This window comes from Oryctolagus cuniculus, chromosome 9 (assembly GCF_964237555.1).
Source record: "Oryctolagus cuniculus chromosome 9, mOryCun1.1, whole genome shotgun sequence".
In the NCBI taxonomy this organism is placed as follows: Eukaryota; Metazoa; Chordata; class Mammalia; order Lagomorpha; family Leporidae; genus Oryctolagus; species Oryctolagus cuniculus.
In genome coordinates, this window is record NC_091440.1 from 62,149,934 (window position 1) to 62,168,586 (window position 18,653).

An 18,653-nucleotide genomic window follows, 5' to 3' on the forward strand; every position below is an offset into this window, starting at 1 on the left:
TCTGAATGAAGTGATCTCTGTATTACTATCACAAAGAACCTTTTGCCCTGGAACTGAGTAAAACTGTTTTTTTTTTTTAAATGATTTTCAAACAAGCAAACTATTTTAAGGGAGGATACTGGATTCCTTTGGGTTAGATGTTTGTGTTACAGATTTTTTTTTCTTTAAATCTCTGTAGATAACACGATATTAAGAGACAAGATTAAAATCACCAACTAAAAACAACTGGGAAAGCCAATATGAATTACTACATACTTTTAATTACTTAAATTCAAATATGCCAAAAATTCAGCCTTGCCTGAGACTAAATCAGCTATCTGACTTAGGACTGTTCTAATATTTAAGAGTTTGTCATAGATTTTTACTAGTGAATCTTGTTTATGTGTAAACAGTGCTTTAAATCTGTGTATTTTTCCAAGGCACAAACACTTAACTTAAGAATGACAGCATAGTACCTGGTCAATAAACATTTGCTAAATGAATTCAAGACTTTTGGCTTACAAGGTTTATGGAATATTTGCTTTGCCAGGCATAGAGTCATGTTTTATGCATATGCACATTATTTTTAAAATCCTATGAGGTTGGAGCTGGCGTAATGGGTAAAGCTGCCACCTGCAGTGCTGTCATCCCATATGGGTGACAATTTGAGTCCCAGCTGCTCCACTTCTGATCCAGCTCTCTGCTATGGCCTGGGAAAGCAACAGAAGATGGCCCTCTGCACCCACATGAAAGATCCAGAAGAAGCTCCTGGCTCCTGGCTTCAGGTTGGCCCAGCTCCAGCTGTTGCAGCCATTTAGGGAGTGAACCAGTGGATGGAAGACTTTCTATCTCTCTACCTCTCTTTAACTCTGCCTTTAAAATAAATCAATAAAATCTTAAAAAAAAAAAAAGTATGAGATTGGTATTATCTCATTGTAAGTAATGAGAAAAATGAAGTGTAAAGTAACTAAGCATCTTGATCAAAGATAATGGCAAACTCAGACCATGAACCCAAGTCTGCCTGGCCATGTTCCTAATCTCAACACTGGAGCTGCCCAAATGAACAGAGGGATGCACACAAGAGTAAAGGCCAAGGCTTTTGCCAGATATCTAATAAGTTAATTCTGTGAATGAACACCTGAATCTTCACTACTGAAGCACTGACTTTATCCTCTCTTTTAAAATTGTTCATCAAAAAATGCTGTTTTTCTCCCAGAAAACTTTTATTTAAAGAACGCAAACTTCATGCATTTCATAAATACAACTTTAGGAATATAGTGATTCTTCCCACCCACACTTCCACCCCTCTTCCTCCTCCCTCTCCTATTCTCATTCTTATTTGTTACTAATATCTATTTTTAATTAACTTTTTACTTAGAATAGAGTTAATTGTATGTGTATAGAGTTCAACAAATTGTATGAAGAAAAAAAAATTCCTCAACAGTCAAGACAAGGGCTGTTCAAAGTCACTGCAACTGGAAGTGTTAATTTCACTACTACAGATCACATTTAAAAAAAAAAAGATTTATTTATTTACTTATCCAAAAGTCAGTTACACAGAGAGAGGAGAGGAAGAGAGAGAGAGAGGTCTTCCATCCAATGGTTCACACCTCAATTGGCCACAATGGCCAGAGCTGTGCCGATCTGAAGCCAGGAGCTTCTTCCAGGTCTCCCATGTGAGTGCAGGGGCCCAAGGACCTGGGCCATCCTCCACTGCTTTCCCAGGCCATAGCAGGAAGCTGGATGGGAAGAGGAGCAGCTGGGACTAGAACCGGTGCCCATATAGGATGCCGGCACTTCAGGCCAGGTCATTAACCCGCTGCACCACAGAGCCGGCCCCCTACAGATCACTTTTTAGGTGTTCTATTAGTTATCACAGATTAGAGAGAACATATGGTATTTATCCTTTGGGACTGCCTTATTTCACTAAGCATGGTGTTTTCCAGTTTCATCCAGTTTGTTGCAAATGACAGTATTTCATTTCGGTTTTTACTGCTGTATAGTATTCCATGGTGTACATATCCCATAATTTCCTTATCCAGTGTTCAACTGATGGGCATTTGAGTTGATTCCATATCAATAAACATGGGGGTACAGATAAGTCTTTCATATGCTGATTTAATTCCCTTGGGTAAATTCCCAGGAGTGGGATGGCTGGATCATATGGTAGGTCTATATTCAGATTTCTGAGGTATCTCTATACTGTCTACCACAGGGGCTGCACCAGTTTATGTTCCTATCAACAGTGGATTAGGCTACCTCTTCCCCCTATCCTCACCAGCATTTGCTGTTTGTTGATTTCTGTATGAAAGCCATTCTAATGGGGGTGAGGTAAAACCTCATTATGGTTCCTATTTGCATTTCCCTAATGGCCAGTGATCCTGAGCATTTTTTCATGTGTCTGTCAGCTATTTGGATTTCCTTTTTTGAAAAATGCCTGTTTAAATCCTTTGCCCATTTCTTAATTGATTTGTTTGTGTTGTTGCTGTTGAGTTTCTTGATTTGTATATATATTCTGGATATTAACCCTTTATCAATTCTATAGTTTGCAAATAATTTCTCCCATTCTGTAGGTTGCCTCTTCACTTTTGTTAGGTGTTTATTTTGCAGTACAGAAGCTTCTCAATTTGATGTAATTCCATTTTTCAATGGAATTGCATGGCTTTGATTGCTTGTGCTGATGTCTTGCATGGTTTCTCCAAGGTTTCTAATAATTTGATGGTATCAGGCCATAGACTTAGGTCTTTAATCAATTTTGAGTGGATTTTTGTGTAATGTCTAAGGTAGGGGTCTTGCCTCATACTTCTGCATGTGGAGATCCAGTCTTTCCAGCACCATTAGTTAAAGAGACTGTCCTTGCTCCAGGGGTTGACTGTAACTCCTTTGTCAAAGTTAAGTTGGTTGTAGATGCCTGAGTTGATTTCTGGTGTTTCTATTCTGTTCCTTTGGTCTGTCCAAGTTGTTTTGATTATAGCTGCCCCAGTCCTCAACTTTTGTTTGCTGGGAGGGTCTTTATTACTGATTCAATTTCCATCATGTTTATTGGTCTGTTTAGGTTTTCTATATCTTCATGGATAAATTTAGGTAGGTTGTGTGTGTCCAGGAATCTATCCATTTCTTTTAGGTTTCCCGATTTGTTGGCATACAGTTCTTTGTATTAATTTGATAATTCTATTTCTGTGGCTCTGTTACATTTTTTTTCATCTCTAATTTTATTGATTTGGGTCTTCTCAATTTTTTTTTTGGTTAGTTGGGTCAATGGTACATCAATTTTGTTTATTTTTTTTAAAAAAAACAGCACTTCATTTTGTTGAACTTTTGCATTTTTTTGTTTCAATTTTGTTTATTCTCTAATTTTAATTATTATTTTTCTCCTACTAGTTTTGGGATTGGTTTGCTGTAGTTTTTCTAGGTCCTTGAGAAGCACTAATAGTTCATGTATTTGGTGCCTTTCCAATTTCTTTATGTAAGCAGCAATTGCTAAAACTTTTTTTGTTGGCCGGTGCCGCAGCTCATTAGGCTAATCCTCCACCTGCGGTGCTGGTATCCCAGGTTCTAGTCCCAGTTGCTCCTCTTCCAGTCCAGCTCTCTGCTGTGGCCCAGGAAGGCAGTGGAGGATGGCCCAAGTCCTTGGGCCCTGCACCTGCCTGGGAGACCAGGAGGACGCACCTGGCTCCTGGCTTTGAATCAGTGCCGCACCAGCCATAGCAACCATTTGGGGGGTGAACCAACGGAAGGAAGACCTTTCTCTCTGTCTCTCTCTCTGACTGTCTAACTCTGCCTGTCAAAAAAAAAAAAAAAAAGTTAAAAAAAAAAACTTGTTTGTAACACTGTTTTTGCTGTAACCCATAACTTTTGATATATTGTATTGTCTTAATCATTTCTAGAAATTTTTTATTTCTCTTTTGATGTCTTCAATGATCTACTGTTCATTTAGGACTGTGTTGTTCATATTGTGTTGTTCATATATGTGTTTACATATGTTCTAAAGATTTGCGAGTTGTTGATTTCTAGTTTCATTCCATTGTGGTCAGAAAAAATCCGTGGTTTGATTTCAAATTTTTTTAATTTGCTGAGAATTGCTTTATGGCCTAGCATATTGTCCATCCTAGAGAAAGTTCCATGCACTGGTGAGAAGAATGTGTATTCACAATAGACCACTTGGACTATAGTGTCAATTAACTCTGTTGTTGTTTCTTTGCCGATTTCCTGTCTAGTTGATCTGTCCATTGCTGAAAATGGAGTATTGAAGTACCCCCAATACTATTGTGTTGGAGCCCACGTCTCCCTTTAGATCCATTAATAGTTCTTTTAAATAGCCAGGTGACCTGTGATTAGGTGCATATCCATTTACAATAGTCACATCTTCCTGTTGAACTGATCCCTTAATCATAAAATAGTGCCCTTGTCTCTTTTAACAGTTGTTAAAAGTCTATTTTTGTTAAAGTCTATTTTGTATGATATAAGGATGCCTATACCAGCTCCTTTTGGTTTCTGTTAGCATGGAATATCTTTCTTCATCCTTTCACTTTTAGTCTGTATGTATCTTTGTTGGTGAGATATGTTTCTTATAAGCAACCAATAGATGGGTTTTGTGTTTTAATCCTTTCAGCCAGTCTGTATCTTTTAACTAGAGAATTAAGGCTATTTATATTCAAGGTGACTATTGATAAGTAAGGACTTGGTCCTGCCATTTTTCTATAAATATTCCTACTGTTTACTTTGGATTTCCTTTGTACTTTTACTGGAAGATTTTCTGCCTTCACTTTCTTTCATAGTGATGACCGCGTTTCTGTGTTTCCATGTGTAGGCACATCCTTAAACAACTTTTGTAAGGCTGGATGAGTGGTGACAAATTCTTTCAATTTCTGTTTGCTATGAAAAGTCTTAATTTCATCTTCTTTCATAAATAAAAGCTTTGCAGGGTACAGTATTCTGGGTTGACAGTTTTTCTCTTAAGATCTGGAATATATCTCACCATTCTCTCCTAGACTGTAGGATTTCTGATGAGAAGTCAGCTGTGAGTCTAATTGGAGATCCTCTGAAAGTAATCTCATGTTTCTCTTGTGTACATTTTAGAAACTTTTCTTTAATTTTTACTGTGGAGAGTTTGAATACAATGTGTTGTAGTTAAGATCTTTTCTAGTCATGTCTATTAGGAGTTCTATGTGCTTCCTGTACTTGGACTATTCCTTCTTTCTCCAAATTAGGGAAGTTTTTTTGTAATTATTTCACTAAAAAGGCCTTCTAATCCATTTCTCTTTCCACATCTTCAGGAACTCCCAAGACACATATGTTGGGTCATTTGATAGTGTCCCATAAATCTCTGACACTGTTTTTCAGTTTTTTAATCTTATTTTTTTTTTTGGTCTGACTGTAAAATTTCCAAGGATTTGTCTTCTAACTCAAGTATTCTTTCTTCTGCCTCATCAAGTCTGTTCTTAAGGCTTTCCACCACATTTTGTATTTGTTCTATTGAATTTTTCATTTCCAATATTTTGTTTTGATATCGCTTTAAAATCTCAATTTCATGGGAGAAATTTTCACTCATGTCATGTATGGGTTTCTTTAGTGCGTGAATTTGCTTCTGATTACTTTTAAGTAATCCTATGATCAATTTTTGAATTCCATTTCTGGCATTTCATCAATCTCTTCATGTTCACATTCTAGAATTGAAATGTTGTGTTCTTTTGGGGGTGTCATGTTGTCTTCCTTATTCTTGTTTCTTGAATTGCTGTGTTTATTATTAGGCATTTGTGGTGATACTTTTTTTCCCCCTGTGGTGGCTTTTATCTTTGGACTGTGCCTCTGTGGATTAGTGGAGCATCTGCTCTTTCAGTGAATATCCAGAGGCATGTGCTGGTGTGGTTATCGAGCTCTACTCGGTGCTCCAGGGTGAGGGGAGTGTCCAGGGTGACGCCCAAGTTAGGCATGAATCTTTTTTTTTTTTTAATAAGAGAATAGTTTTGTTCTACTCTGTTGGTGTATTTTCATGCTCAGTTCCTCTCCTCAAAGGAGATCAATGCCTGGGCACTAGCCCCAGTGGGTACAGTTTTTATCCATGCTGTTACAAGAACCATACAACGGATCTGTGCAGTCCTCAGTATGAACACAGATCCTGTAGCAATGAACCTCACCAGGCAATCAGGGAGCCCTAAGCATGTAGAGCTGCCCACAGTGACTCCCCAAAGTCCCAGACACATCCTCCAACCTCCCACGCAGCCACCGTGTTTTCACAGTCCTGGCACACAAGACTCCTATGGTCATGAGCACCCAGCCTCGTCAATTCTCCCAGCCATACTCAGGTTTCTCCTCTGGACTGCTTGCTGGACTCTTGGACATGACCTGGCACATCTATTACATATGTCCAAAATGGTGCCTGCCCTCTCTCGACTAGTTACATGCTGCTGGTGCCAAGTGGTTGGGGAGAGAGAAATGTGCCCCCTGTTTTTTACCTCTACGTTGGCAGGAACAATGTCTTCCACAGGGCTCCAGGCAAGGCCCATACCAGGCTCTTCCCACAGTTTTATTGCCAGTGGCTTGGGCTACTGCAGTCTGGTCTCACCTCACTCCTAACCCAGTGCTGAAGCTGCTGGGGTCCCAAGCTGTGCCCCTCCACATAGGCCCCCAATGTCCCCCCAATTTGAGTGGAATTTCCTGTCATTTTCACCATAATGCTTCCTGAGATCGTACTCTCTCCACTTTTTTAGTTAAAACTATCCTTCCCTAGACGAGAGCAGTAAGCTCCCACCCTATTCCACCCAGAAAATGCTATTTTCTGTCTCCAAACTAAACCATCCCTTAATTTGTTGCTGTTGATTCATTGAGATGTCATTTGCCATTCGATCATTCCTCTTGGTTCCTTACTTCCATTAAAGACGTGAGGAAGTAGATAGTGTATAATGGAGATGGAACAAGAACTCAGAGTGATCCAAACAGGATCTTAGAGGTAAAACACCTGGAAGAGAGGGAGCTGTCAATGCTCTGCCACTGGTTCACAGGAAGAAAAGAAAGAACTCTGCAAAAGATAATTGAACTCTTGCAAGTACTTCTTCAATGGTCTATTTGCAAATCTTAGAAATCACAAAATAGTATGGGAGAGATGTCTTCTGGGTATTGAGGCCTAGATAAATTATCAGAAAACTGTTCCTTTCTGAGAGATTTGGTCCAGCAGCATATTGGGGGTAATTACAATCAAATTAGAAAACAGATAGATGCAACCTCTGATGCTTATGTTGTGAGTTTACCAACGAATATATCCAAGCAGATGCTTTTTAATAGAAAGAGCATGTAAATGGTGTTTATTATCGACCCCTCACAGACACAAGATCATGTTCATGACCTCTGTAACTCATAAATGCTGCAACTTGTAGATATGTAGTTCACTTGGAATTCATGAGCTTCTATTATGGCAAGACAGCAACTATTTTAAAGCAAGGAATCAGTCTCTAATTGATTTCCACCCCATCTAAGGGTAACCCTAAGTCGAATGATATTAAAGGCCTGGTACTTTCAAAAGTTAAGGCATGAAAGAAATTCTACTATTTACTGATCATAGGGTCCTACTGTTTCTCAGCAACCAGCGTCTGTCTCTCACATCACTAGAAGTCTATAAAAAGGGAGAAGCTAAAAATAAAACCATCATGGATCATCCTAATTCCCAGAGGCAGTACTTCAAAGAAAATAATGTCTTTACCAACCACACCAATAGGTAAGCAAGCTCCTGCTCCTGGGCAGAGAGAATCACACTTTGCATAAGTATTTCCAAGATCCACACTGCAGTCCCTGAATCAAGGGACAAGAAGCAGTGCATCCACCTGTTCCTGCTTCGGGCAGGTATCAAGGTCAGGGACCAGGTGCACCGCCACCTCCTGGTAGCTGGAGTCCACACTCTCTCAGCCCTGCTCCCCTGGTCCGAAGAGGCCAGTTCATCTGGGAGTCTTGGAAAGAGTCAACCTGCTCCTTCAGGTTCAGGACACACCCTTTCTTGACCCTTATCCTGGCATCTGATATAATGATTCTGTCTGGGAACCAGTTCTTTAAAACGCAAAGGGAAAACATACCTTCACCCTAGTTGGGGTGTGAGCTCTGCTGCCATCTCCCCACTCCCATATCTTTCAATCCTGCAGAGATGGAAAACTTTTTTTTTTTCCCCTGCCAAGGGCCATTTCAATATTTTTGGCATCATTCAAGAGCCATAAAGATGATCAATGTAAAAATGAGCCTGCCATAGATTTCAATTTCAAGTCCACCTGCAAACGGTTGCCTTGGCAGTGCTAGACCAAATTATCTGGCGGGCCTTATATGACCCAGGGACTGGAGGTTCCCCGCCCCTGCTAGCCAGTCATGAGAATCAGGCCAGTACTGTTGAAAGGAACGCGGTGCCGGGACGCTTAATAAAGGACAGCAAACAGGCAGGCTACAGTTTGTTGTTACCAGGTAACTCACAGATTAACTTAGGTAAATGGGACTGCTTCCGTCTCTCAAAACCCCTTTTCTTGGGCCCCTGTGGTTTCAAACCCCAAAGATCAAGAAATTGCCTGGAAGAAAGCAAGTCTGGGGCCTGAGCTCCCAGCCCAAAGCCGGGTTGTTAAATACTCACTGGCTGGGGCCCGCGTGCTGCGGGGTGGCCCGCGCTGCTGCGTTCCCGGGCGCCGCCTCCAAACCCCGTCTCTGGTCCTGCAGGGGGCTGTGCTCCGCGTGCCGCTCACTGGGGTCCTGGGCCGGGCGAGAAGCTGGCGATTCGCGGAGCCCAGAGCCCAGCACCCTACTGCGTGTGCCCATGGCTCCCAACCTAGGACTCGTGAGCGCAGCCGCTGCGGGACGGTTGAGGGCTGGGTCGCCTAGCGAGTTTCCAAAGCGATTCCAAAGGACTGGGGCAGCGGTTTTAACAGCTGAGTTTCGATTTCTCGCTCTCTGCAACGCCGGCCCGGACAACTTCCCGTTTCCCCCCTCAGCTGCAGAACAGCTGGCCACGCCCCTCGGGGACTTTGCGTTGAGCCAGTCTGCAGGTGAGTGACTTCCAGACCTCACAACCAACTTCAGGGAAACACAAGCATAACCATGATCACCAGCCAAGGACGACCCCTGAGCTTGTAGCCCCGCAAGGAAATTAAAACCCTGAAAGATACAAGGGGTTTTCAAAAAGTTCGTGGAAAATGCATATTCTGAAAAGACCATAGCTGGATTTCAACTTTCTTTCTTTCTTTCTTTCTTTCTTTCTTTCTTTCTTTCTTTCTTTCTTTCTTTCTTTCTTTCTTTCTTTCTTTCTTTCTTTCTTTCTTTCTTTCTTTCTTTCTTTCTTTCTTTCTTTCTTTCTTTCTTTCTTTCTTTCTTTCTTTCTTTCTTTCTTTCTTTCTTTCTTTCTTTCTTTCTTTCTTTCTTTCTTTCTTTCTTTCTTTCTTTCTTTCTTTCTTTCTTTCTTTCTTTCTTTCTTTCTTTCCAAATATACTTATCTTTTAAATATGCTTTTTCAGGAACTTTTGGAGGTACTTCTCTACTTTTGGAACTGTTCAACAGCCTTAATTTAAGGGTACTGCTGGATGCCCGAGACTGAAAAATATGAACCTTTAAGGCACCAGGAGTTGGGCCAGGAACTAAAGTCATGTGAACAAAGAATTGCCTTTTACCAGTCATGACTACCATTCAGCTGTTATCACTGCAGATACTTTGTAGTTAGAGGAAATGGAAAGTGAAATAGAAAGAAGAGGTGAGGAAACCACAAAGCTGGGGGATGGGTAAGGTTGATCCTGGCCAGCCCAGCCAAGACATTGTTCAGACCATAAAGAAAAGGCAATTAAACACCTGCTGCAGGCCGGCGTTGTGGCATAGCTGGTTAAGCCACTGCCTGCAATGCCAACATCCTGTATGGGCGCCATGGGCGCCTGTGAGTCCTAGCTGCTCCACTTCCGATCCAGCTCTCTGCTATGGCCTGGGAAAGCAGTGGAAAATGACCCAAGTCTTTGGGTCCCTGCACCTGCATGGGAAACCCAGAGGAAGCTCCTGGCTCTCAGCTTCAGCTTAGCCCAGTCCCAGCTGTTGCGGCCATTTGGGGAGTGAACCAGTAGATGAAGATCTCTCTTTATGTCTCATGCTCTCTCTATAACTCTGCCTTTCAAATAAATAAAATAAAAGTTTAAAAAAAAAAAACTGTTCTATCCAGGATATTCCGCTAGTGTGGACTTTTTAAAGATATTATTTATGTATTTATTTATTTGAAAGGCAGAGTTACAGAGAGATAGACAGAGACAGAGACAGAGAGAAAGATCTTCCATCCACCGATTCACTCCCCCAAATGGCTGCAACAGCCAGAGCTGGGTCAATCCCAAGCCAGGAGCCAGGAGCCAGAAGCTTGTTCTGGGGTTCCCAAGTAGGTGAAGGGACCCAAGCATTTGGGCCACCTTCTGCTGCCTTCCCAGGCCTATTAGCAGGGAATTGGATGGGAAGTGAAGCAGTCGGGACTGGAACAGGCGCCCTTATGGAATGCCGGTGCTGCAGGCAGTGGCTTTACCCCATGCTACAGTGCCAACCCCAGTATGGATATTTTTAAAATACAGGTTTGCAAGGTTCTGTTTCTGTGGATCTGGGAGTGAGCTCTGGCATGCATACTTTTATAAAGCTCTATGAAGATTCTGGGGGCTGCCAGGCTGATCTCACAGTCACAGTGCTGGCTCTGTGAAGATGAGAGAAGGCTTTTCCTGCCCAGAATCTGCATCTCAGGTGAACAAAGCGTAAGATGTGTAAGGCCAGCAGACACAGAAGAAGGGATTAATCCTACTACTAATTCGGGAAAAGATGCATTTGAGAATGAGGCATAGCAATTCAGCACAAAGGAAGAGACATGATGGCAGAGGCTTGCGCCTCAAAATGGCATGGTGTATACCTAACTCCAACTGGGGTGGCATGGCTGGTGCCCCCAGCCCAGGTTAGTAAGCCACTCAGGAGCTGGGCTGTCTCCTACCACTGGTGCTTGGAGCACAAAGACAAATACACATTTGATAGCTCATGAAAAGAGTGAAATTGAAAGGTCAGCAAGCGTGAGGGAGACAGGAGGGTAAAGTGATGGCAAAGCACTTGGTTGGAAAGGAAGTCAGGGTTCCTGTACCATCTGGAGGCATTAGAGCTCTGTCGAGTAAGCCAGACGCTCTTCCATGTCCCGAGCATCTGGGGCAGGCATTGTAGGGTAGCAGGTAAAGCTGCTGCCTGTGACACCAGGATCCCACACAGAAGCCTGTTCATGTCCTGGCTACTCCACTTCTGATCCAGCTGCCTGTTAATGGCCTGGAAAAGCAGCAGAAGATGGTCCCAGCCCTTGGGCCCCTGCCACCCATGTGGGAGACCTAGATGGAGCTGCTTGGCTCCTGGCTTTGGCCTGGCCCAGCACTGGCTGTTGCGGACATCTGGGGAGTGAACCAAGCAGATGGAGGATCTCTCTCTCTCTCTCTCTCTCCTTTGACTTTCAAATAAATAAATCCACCTGGATGGGGCCGGCGCTGTCTCGCAGCAGGTTAACGCCCTGGCCTGAAGCACTGGCATCCCATATGGGCGCCAGTTCAAGACCTGGCTGCTCCACTTCCGATCCAGCTCTCCACTATGGACTGGGAAAGCAGTAGAAGATGGCCTAAGTCCTTGTGCTCCTGCACCCACGTGGGAGACCCGGAAGAAGCTCCTGGCTCCTGGCTTCGGATCGGCGCAGCTCCGGCCGATGCAGCCAACTGGGGAGTGAACCATTGGATGGAAGACCTCTCTCTCTGCCTCTCCTCTCTCTGTGTAACTCTGACTTTCAAATAAATAAATAAATATTAAAAAAAAAAATCCACCTGGAAGGTTTGTTAAAACAGTTCTGGGTCTGTACCCTGCAGTTTCTGATTTAGTAGGTCTGTACCAGGGCCTGAGGATTTGCATCGCTAATAAACTTCCAGGTGATACCAATACTGCTGGTCCCAGGACCACCCTCTGGGAACCACTGCTGTAAGCTATATGGAAAACAGATTTTTCAGTCAAGCAGTTGTGTGATCATATCTGTTTGAGAAAGTCAGCTCCTAGGAATGTGAAAGGAAGATTGAAAGATGAAGGGACTGAAATCAGGGAGATAAACGAAGAGCCTGCTTACTAGAATCGAGGTGGGAAGCAGACATCTGAGCTAAGGCAGTTGCACAGGAAATAGAAATCAGACGGTAAGATCAAGACATGCCATCTGAAAGATTAAAATGGATTAAAAAGAAAAACACACTCTCGATGCAAGGGAGAATTTAGCACCAGAGACAGCAGAGAATGGGAAGTGGCTTTTTTCAAATTAATTTATTTATTTCAGAGGCAGAGTTACGAAGAGAGAGAAAGATAGACAGACAGAGACAGAGAGGTTTTCCATCCACTGGTTCACTTCCCCAGATGGCTGCAACTGCTAAGTCTGGGCCAGGCTGAAGCCAGGAGCCAGGAGCCAGGAGCAGCTTCTAGGTCTCTCACACAGGTGCAGGGACCCAAGGACTTGGGCCATCTTCTGCTGCTTTCCCAGGCCATTAACAGGGAGCTGAATGGAAAGAGGAGCAGCCAGGACACAAACTAGCACCTATATGGTGCTTAACCTGCTACCCACAGTGCTGGCCCCTGGGAAGTAGCTTTTATTGTACTTTCTTTGAGACTAGCTCTGCCACATTCAAGTCCTTGTTCCGTGACCCTGTTTCCTTATCTGTATAATTTAATGTGCAGTTCCAATACTCACTCTATAGGACCTTGCCAGGCAGAAGCAGTATCCACATGAGTGGTCATCAGTGGCTCTCAGAGTTGATTTTGCCTCTGGCAGACCTTGGACAACGCGTGGAGACATTTGGTATTGTGAAGCCTAGGGTGGGGTCAGTGCCTTTGGCATCTCCAGGCCATTGCCACTGCTAAACACTGCTAAACAGGCTCAGGATAGAGAATTTTCCTACCCAAAATGACGGTAGCATGGAGGTTTAAAAAATCCTCATCTATGTGTGTCTTCAAGTGCCAGTGAATGAATGGTTGCTGTTTCCATGATGTCTTTGTGGCTTTAGCTTAGTGCCTGGGTAGGTGGCAGAACATTAACCCAGGAGAGGGACAAGGTTGAGGGGAAGGTGACAGAATCTGCAGGACCCTGTGGAGTGGGAAATGAAAGTGCAGAGCTCAGCAAAAAGAGGCCACTTCTTCAAAATCATTTCTGCTAGGAAAATACCCCTGGAATTCTTACTTCTGGGGAGAAAATGATGTGTTTGGTGGTTGAATTAAATCTAACATTTGAAGAAGGGAAAAGCCCAGTGAGGGGGAAACCAGTTCTCCTAAGGAGGCAGGTAATAACAATGCTGATTTCACGAACTCTTGGTTGACCATATGTATCATGCGATACTTCCACGTCCCACAGCCAGGTTCCAAACAGGAGGTAGAAGTAAAGGACTGGCCGGCGCCGTGGCTCACTAGGCTAATCCTCCGCCTTGTGGCGCCGGCACACCAGGTTCTAGTCCCGGTCGGGGCCCCGGATTCTGTCCTGGTTGCCCCTCTTCCAGGCCAGCTCTCTGCTGTGGCCAGGGAGGGCAGTGGAGGATGGCCCAAGTGCTTGGGCCCTGCACCCCATGGGAGACCAGGAGAAGCACCTGGCTCATGCCATCGGATCAGTGCGGTGCGCCAGCTGCAGCGCGCCAGCCGCAGCGGCCATTGGAGGGTGAACCAACGGCAAAGGAAGACCTTTCTCTCTGTCTCTTTCTCACTGTCCACTCTGCCTGTCAAAAATTTAAAAAAAAAAAAAAAAGTAAAGGATAGTAGGCAAAATCTGAATAACCTGACTCTGTTCACTTTTTGTCTTCCTGCCTTCTCAAAGTGTTAAAAAAAAAAATGAGTGTGATTTCTTATTGGACTAGTCATCCCAAGTTCCTTGCAGATGCCTGAGAGTGGCTTATCTACTTGCGGCTCATTCTCTCACCTTCTGTGTGTGGCGCTTGTGTGACACCAGGGAGTGGCCTTTTCCTGGGGTTGTCCTGAGGCATGTGCCTCTGCAGCAATGGTTAATGAGAGAAGCAAGGCTGAGCAGGAGGCGTTCTAGACCCCTAACCCCTCTTCAACTGAATATTTTAGCTCCTTCTCTCTTCTGTGCACTGCGCTGCTGCCTAATTTTGCTTAATGCCTTGGCTCTCTGGCTTCAAGGATCTGGAAAAGCACTGTCCTAGACAGTAACCTGGGAATATGTTTTAAGGAGCAGGAGAAGAGCCTTAAATCTAGTGAGCTTGTTATTTTGTCTGAAATCTGACCAAATATAGATTCATTTGGGAAATGGTTTTCTTTTAAAATATCACTGCTTCTGGGAAGTAACCACTTTTATTCCTTCCTTTAGGTAAATTAGTTTAATCTGAGCAAAAAGACAGTTTGGGAAAGAGGGAAGCTGGGTAAAAAGAAAATGAATCAAGAAAAGGGTGCAAAGGAAAATGTTGTAAAATGAGGCCTCATTGGGAAATGGAAATTCAGGAACAAGAAAATCAATTTTAGCCAGTCCAAAGAGCTTTAAGAGATATGATCAAATCAAAAAGAAGCTTCATCAGTTTGGTGTACTGCTGATGTGTGCTAATGTGTCAAAGAAATAAATGGAAATATGTAACTGGTTTTTAAGTAACTTGCCTTGGATTGTGCCTTCATTCATGTGTATAAATATTTAGGAAGAAATACACAAACTAAATTTTTTCCAATCATAAAGTATCTTATGAAAAATCTTTGCTTTTAAAAATTCTGAAGAATCATGCTTCCATCATTTTGATTCTTCAGTGTAATTTAAATTAACCCAAAAGATTTAGGGCAGTAACTATGTCATAAGCTTTCTTCTGTCTTCTAACAAAGGAATTACATAAAATCACCTGCTGCTCATCATCTCAGTGTGTGTGTATATGTGTGTGTGTGTGTGAGTGAGAGAGAGAGTATATCTGTGATAATTTCATTGGCTTTAGAAATTCTTCAAATTTTACCATGAAATTGTGGAATGCTACACTTGTGAGTCACCATAAGTCCATACAAGAAATATTTACTAAGTAGTAAGCACATACTACCCACTGCCTCACTCCCTGAAGATACAATAGCAAACAACCAGAACCTCTATTCTGGCTTCATGTTTAAGATCACCTAAGTACTTCACTGTAAAGATGTGGACACAGAAACTTAGAGAAGCCACGTGACTTACCGGCATCATGTACAAATTAATGGCAGAAGCAGAACTTGAGCTTAGGACTTCAGAAGCAAAATCTAGCTCTATACATTTTAGAAGACAATTGCAACAAAATATTTCTTGACAATACTCAGAATCTGGAGTCTTTTCCCTTATTATAATTTTTGCAACGAGCAGCTGTGTATTATTTTCCAAAACCCAAAGGTTATGTCAAACTTTCTAAACCCATCAGAATCAACATTAATAAAAACCTTCAGAGTCAACATTAATAAAAACCTTATCACTCCAGTATTCATCCCTATAATTACATGATCAAATGATCTACACAATGATACTGCTTTATACAACTTGTCAAAATTTCACAGGTAGTAAACGTGCTAAATTTGGGTTAAAACAGCTTTGCTTTAAGAGTATTAAGATAGTGAACTTTGTAGTACAGCACAAAGAACAATATCTACTTAAGAATGGAAAGATAGATCTTCTCTGTGTTTCACATGGCACAGTTACTGTTGCCTGGGGAAATGAGGAATGTAGAAATGTGCTTTCAATGGTATTACCTGTTCTTGTTTGTAAATTCCAATCTGAGGACTGGAGAGCAGGTGCCATCTCTGGGCTCCAATGCTATGTAGTGGGTGTCATAGGATCTTTGCTGGCTGCAGAGATGGAAGGAATTTCCCTTCTCTCTATGGAAACTTCTGTAGACTCTGCCAGGGACATTGGCAAGGAGAACCCCTGAGGGGTTTCTTTGGCTGTGATAAATGAATCAAATAGAAACTCTCCAAAGCACTGTCCATTTTTCACCCAATGCCTGTGTCTTTTCCAAGAAGGTCCTTTGTTAGGGAACTCCTAATTGTTCTGATGCTTTAAATCGAAGCCAATGCTTTGGTGAACTTATTCACAATCCTTTGTAAAAATAACCAGATCTATAAGAAAAGGGGAAAGTGTAGAGGACACAAAGGTGGAAGACATGAACTTGAGACCAGGCCAAGCCATCTGGCGGTTTTGTTGACCCCAGGCAACCCCAGACACTCCCTGAACTTTGGTTTCCTCATTGGTGAAGTAGAATTGTTAATCATTCTCTCCCTACTGATCCTATCCACCTTTTAGAGCCGTGTGAGGCCCAAAGGAGACAACATATGTGAGAATGGCTCATAAACTGCAGTTTGGTACAATACAAATGGGTATTATTTTTGACCCATCAATTCCAAAAAAAATTTTTCTAATAATACCTAGATTTATCCTCAAAGTATTCACAACATAGTTCTGGTAAATTTTTGGCCTTTAATTGCTAAATCATTAGAGTTATGTCCATAATGTGTTTGAAGTCCCTTCAGAATAAAAATAAATAAATATTTCTAGTTTAACTTACCAATATATAAATGCCTATTGGCACAGGAATACAGTTTCCAGGGAAGCTGGGGCTCTGTTGGCATTAATAGACATTTTGTGGTGCCATTCTATCCTAATATCTTCTGGAAGCTGACAAGAGTTCCACTTCTATGAATCAAACTTAGAGTTCTAGGGCTGGTGTTATGGTATAGTGGATAAAGCTACTGCCTACAATGCTGGCATCCCATTTGAACGTCAATTTGAGTTCCAGCTGCTCCACTTTCAATGCAGCTCCCTGCTAATGGTTTGGGAAAAGCAGTAGAAGATGGTCCAAGTGTTTGGGCCCCTGCCAACAAGTGGGAGACCTGGATGAAGCTCCAGGCTCCTGCTTCAGCCTAGCCCAGCCCAGCCCTGGCTGTTGTAGCCACCTGGGGAATGAACCTGTAGATGGAATCTCTCTCTCTCTCTCTCTCTCTCTCTCTCTCTCTCTCTGTCTCCCCGCCCCCCCCCAACTCTTTCAAATGAATTAATCTTTAAAAAAAAATAGTAACAAACTAGAATTCTGCTGTTTGGCTTGACCTACAGGAGTCAATATTTCCAACATTGTTATTAAGGGCTAGAGTTCCCCAAGGTCACACCACAGGGGTTAGAGTTCAAGATTCTTCTAATTAAGGCCGGCGCCACTGCTCAATAGGCTAATCCTCCACCTGTGGCGCCAGCACACCGGGTTCTAGTCCCGGTTGGGGCGCTGGATTCTGTCCTGGTTGCCCCTCTTCCAGTCCAGCTCTCTGCTGTGGCCAGGGAGTGCAGTGGAGGATGGCCCAAGTACTTGGGCCCTGCACCCGCATGGGAGACCAGGAGGAAGCACCTGGCTCCTGGCTTCGGATTGGTGCAGTGCGCCGGCCGTGGCAACCATTTGAGGGGTGAACCAACGGAAAAGGAAGACCTTTCTCTCTGTCTGTCTCTCTCTGTCTAACTCTGCCTGTCAAAAAAAATAATAATTACAAATTTTTTTTAAAAAAAATAAAGTAAGCCTGGCAAAATACTTCAACAAGCACTTTACATGAAAAAGATATGCAAATGACTAATAAATATATGAAAAGTAATTCTTCATTTCCCATGGGGGAAATGCAAATGAAATTGTAATGAGATGCCTCTATACCTCAACAAAACAGCTAAAATGAAAGAGAAAAACCCATTGTGGGCAAATACATGAAGCAATTGAAATTCTTGTGTTCTACTATAGATCTGTAAACTAGTTCAACCTTTTTTGAAAATTGTTTGACAGAATCTTAGAAGGCTGGACATTTCTTTTAAAAAAAATACTTATTTAATTGAAAGTCAGAGTTAGAGAGAGAGAGAGAGAGAGAGAGAGGGAGAGAGATCTTCTATCTACTGGTTCACTCCCCAGATGGCTACACCTGCCAGGTCTAAGGCAGGCTGAAGCAAGCCAAGAGCCAAGATCTTCATCCAGGTCTCACAAGCACTTGGGTCATCTTCTGCTGCTTTACCTAGGCACATTAGCAGGAGCTAGATAGGAAATAGAGCAGCTGGGACACAAACCAGCACCCATATGGATGCCAGCATTGCAGATGGTGGCTTAACCTGCTACACCACAGTGCTGGCCCAAAGGCTAAATATTTCATTATCTAGTCTATCCACGGCCAGATGTCCATCATAACTGAATTCCCCAAAAGCCATGTGAGTGTGTTCTGGAGTAGCCTGGAGTGCAGTGGATCTAAAAATATGGACTCTTGTTTCTGGTGGATGGCATGGTGGTGATCTTAACCCTTCTCTAGCCAATGAGAGTACTCTCTGGGCCTTGGGACCTGGCAAGCCTGCTTTATAACCAAAAGCTTGCCATTCAAGCTTCTGGCTTTGTCTGTCATCATGTCCATCATAACTGAATTATCATAACTATGTCCATCATAACTGAATTCCCCAAAAGCCATGAACAAAAATGTTCATGTCAGCATTAGTCATTGGAGCATAAGACTAGAAACTACTCAAATGCGTATTAACAATAGATGAATAAACTGTGATATATTATTTCTACAATGTAACACTGTATATAAGAAGTTCTGAGATTCCCCATTTTTTTTTATTTAAAGATTTTTTATGTATTTATTTGACAGGTAGAGTTACAGACAGTGAAAGAGTGAGAGAGAGACAGAGTGAGAGAGAA

The 18,653-nt window shown here is 42.6% G+C and overlaps 1 protein-coding gene across 5 annotated transcripts in view; it reads right to left on the bottom strand.

Annotated features, from left to right (window-relative positions):
* Positions 1–18,653, bottom strand: part of EPSTI1 (epithelial stromal interaction 1) — a 139,078-nt gene that overhangs the window by 98,583 nt on the left and 21,842 nt on the right. For 2 of the 5 annotated variants that reach the window (XM_008260007.4, XM_051850665.2), the window contains exon 1: positions 8,582–9,273. The exons of 1 other annotated variant lie outside the window; for it this stretch is intronic. In XM_008260007.4, coding sequence (XP_008258229.3) covers positions 8,582–9,159 — 578 coding nt within the window. In that variant the 5' untranslated portion in view covers positions 9,160–9,273. Of the gene's footprint in view, positions 1–8,581; positions 9,278–18,653 lie in introns of those variants that run through there. 2 more of the 5 variants (XM_070048761.1, XM_051850664.2) reach the window with 2 other exon arrangements.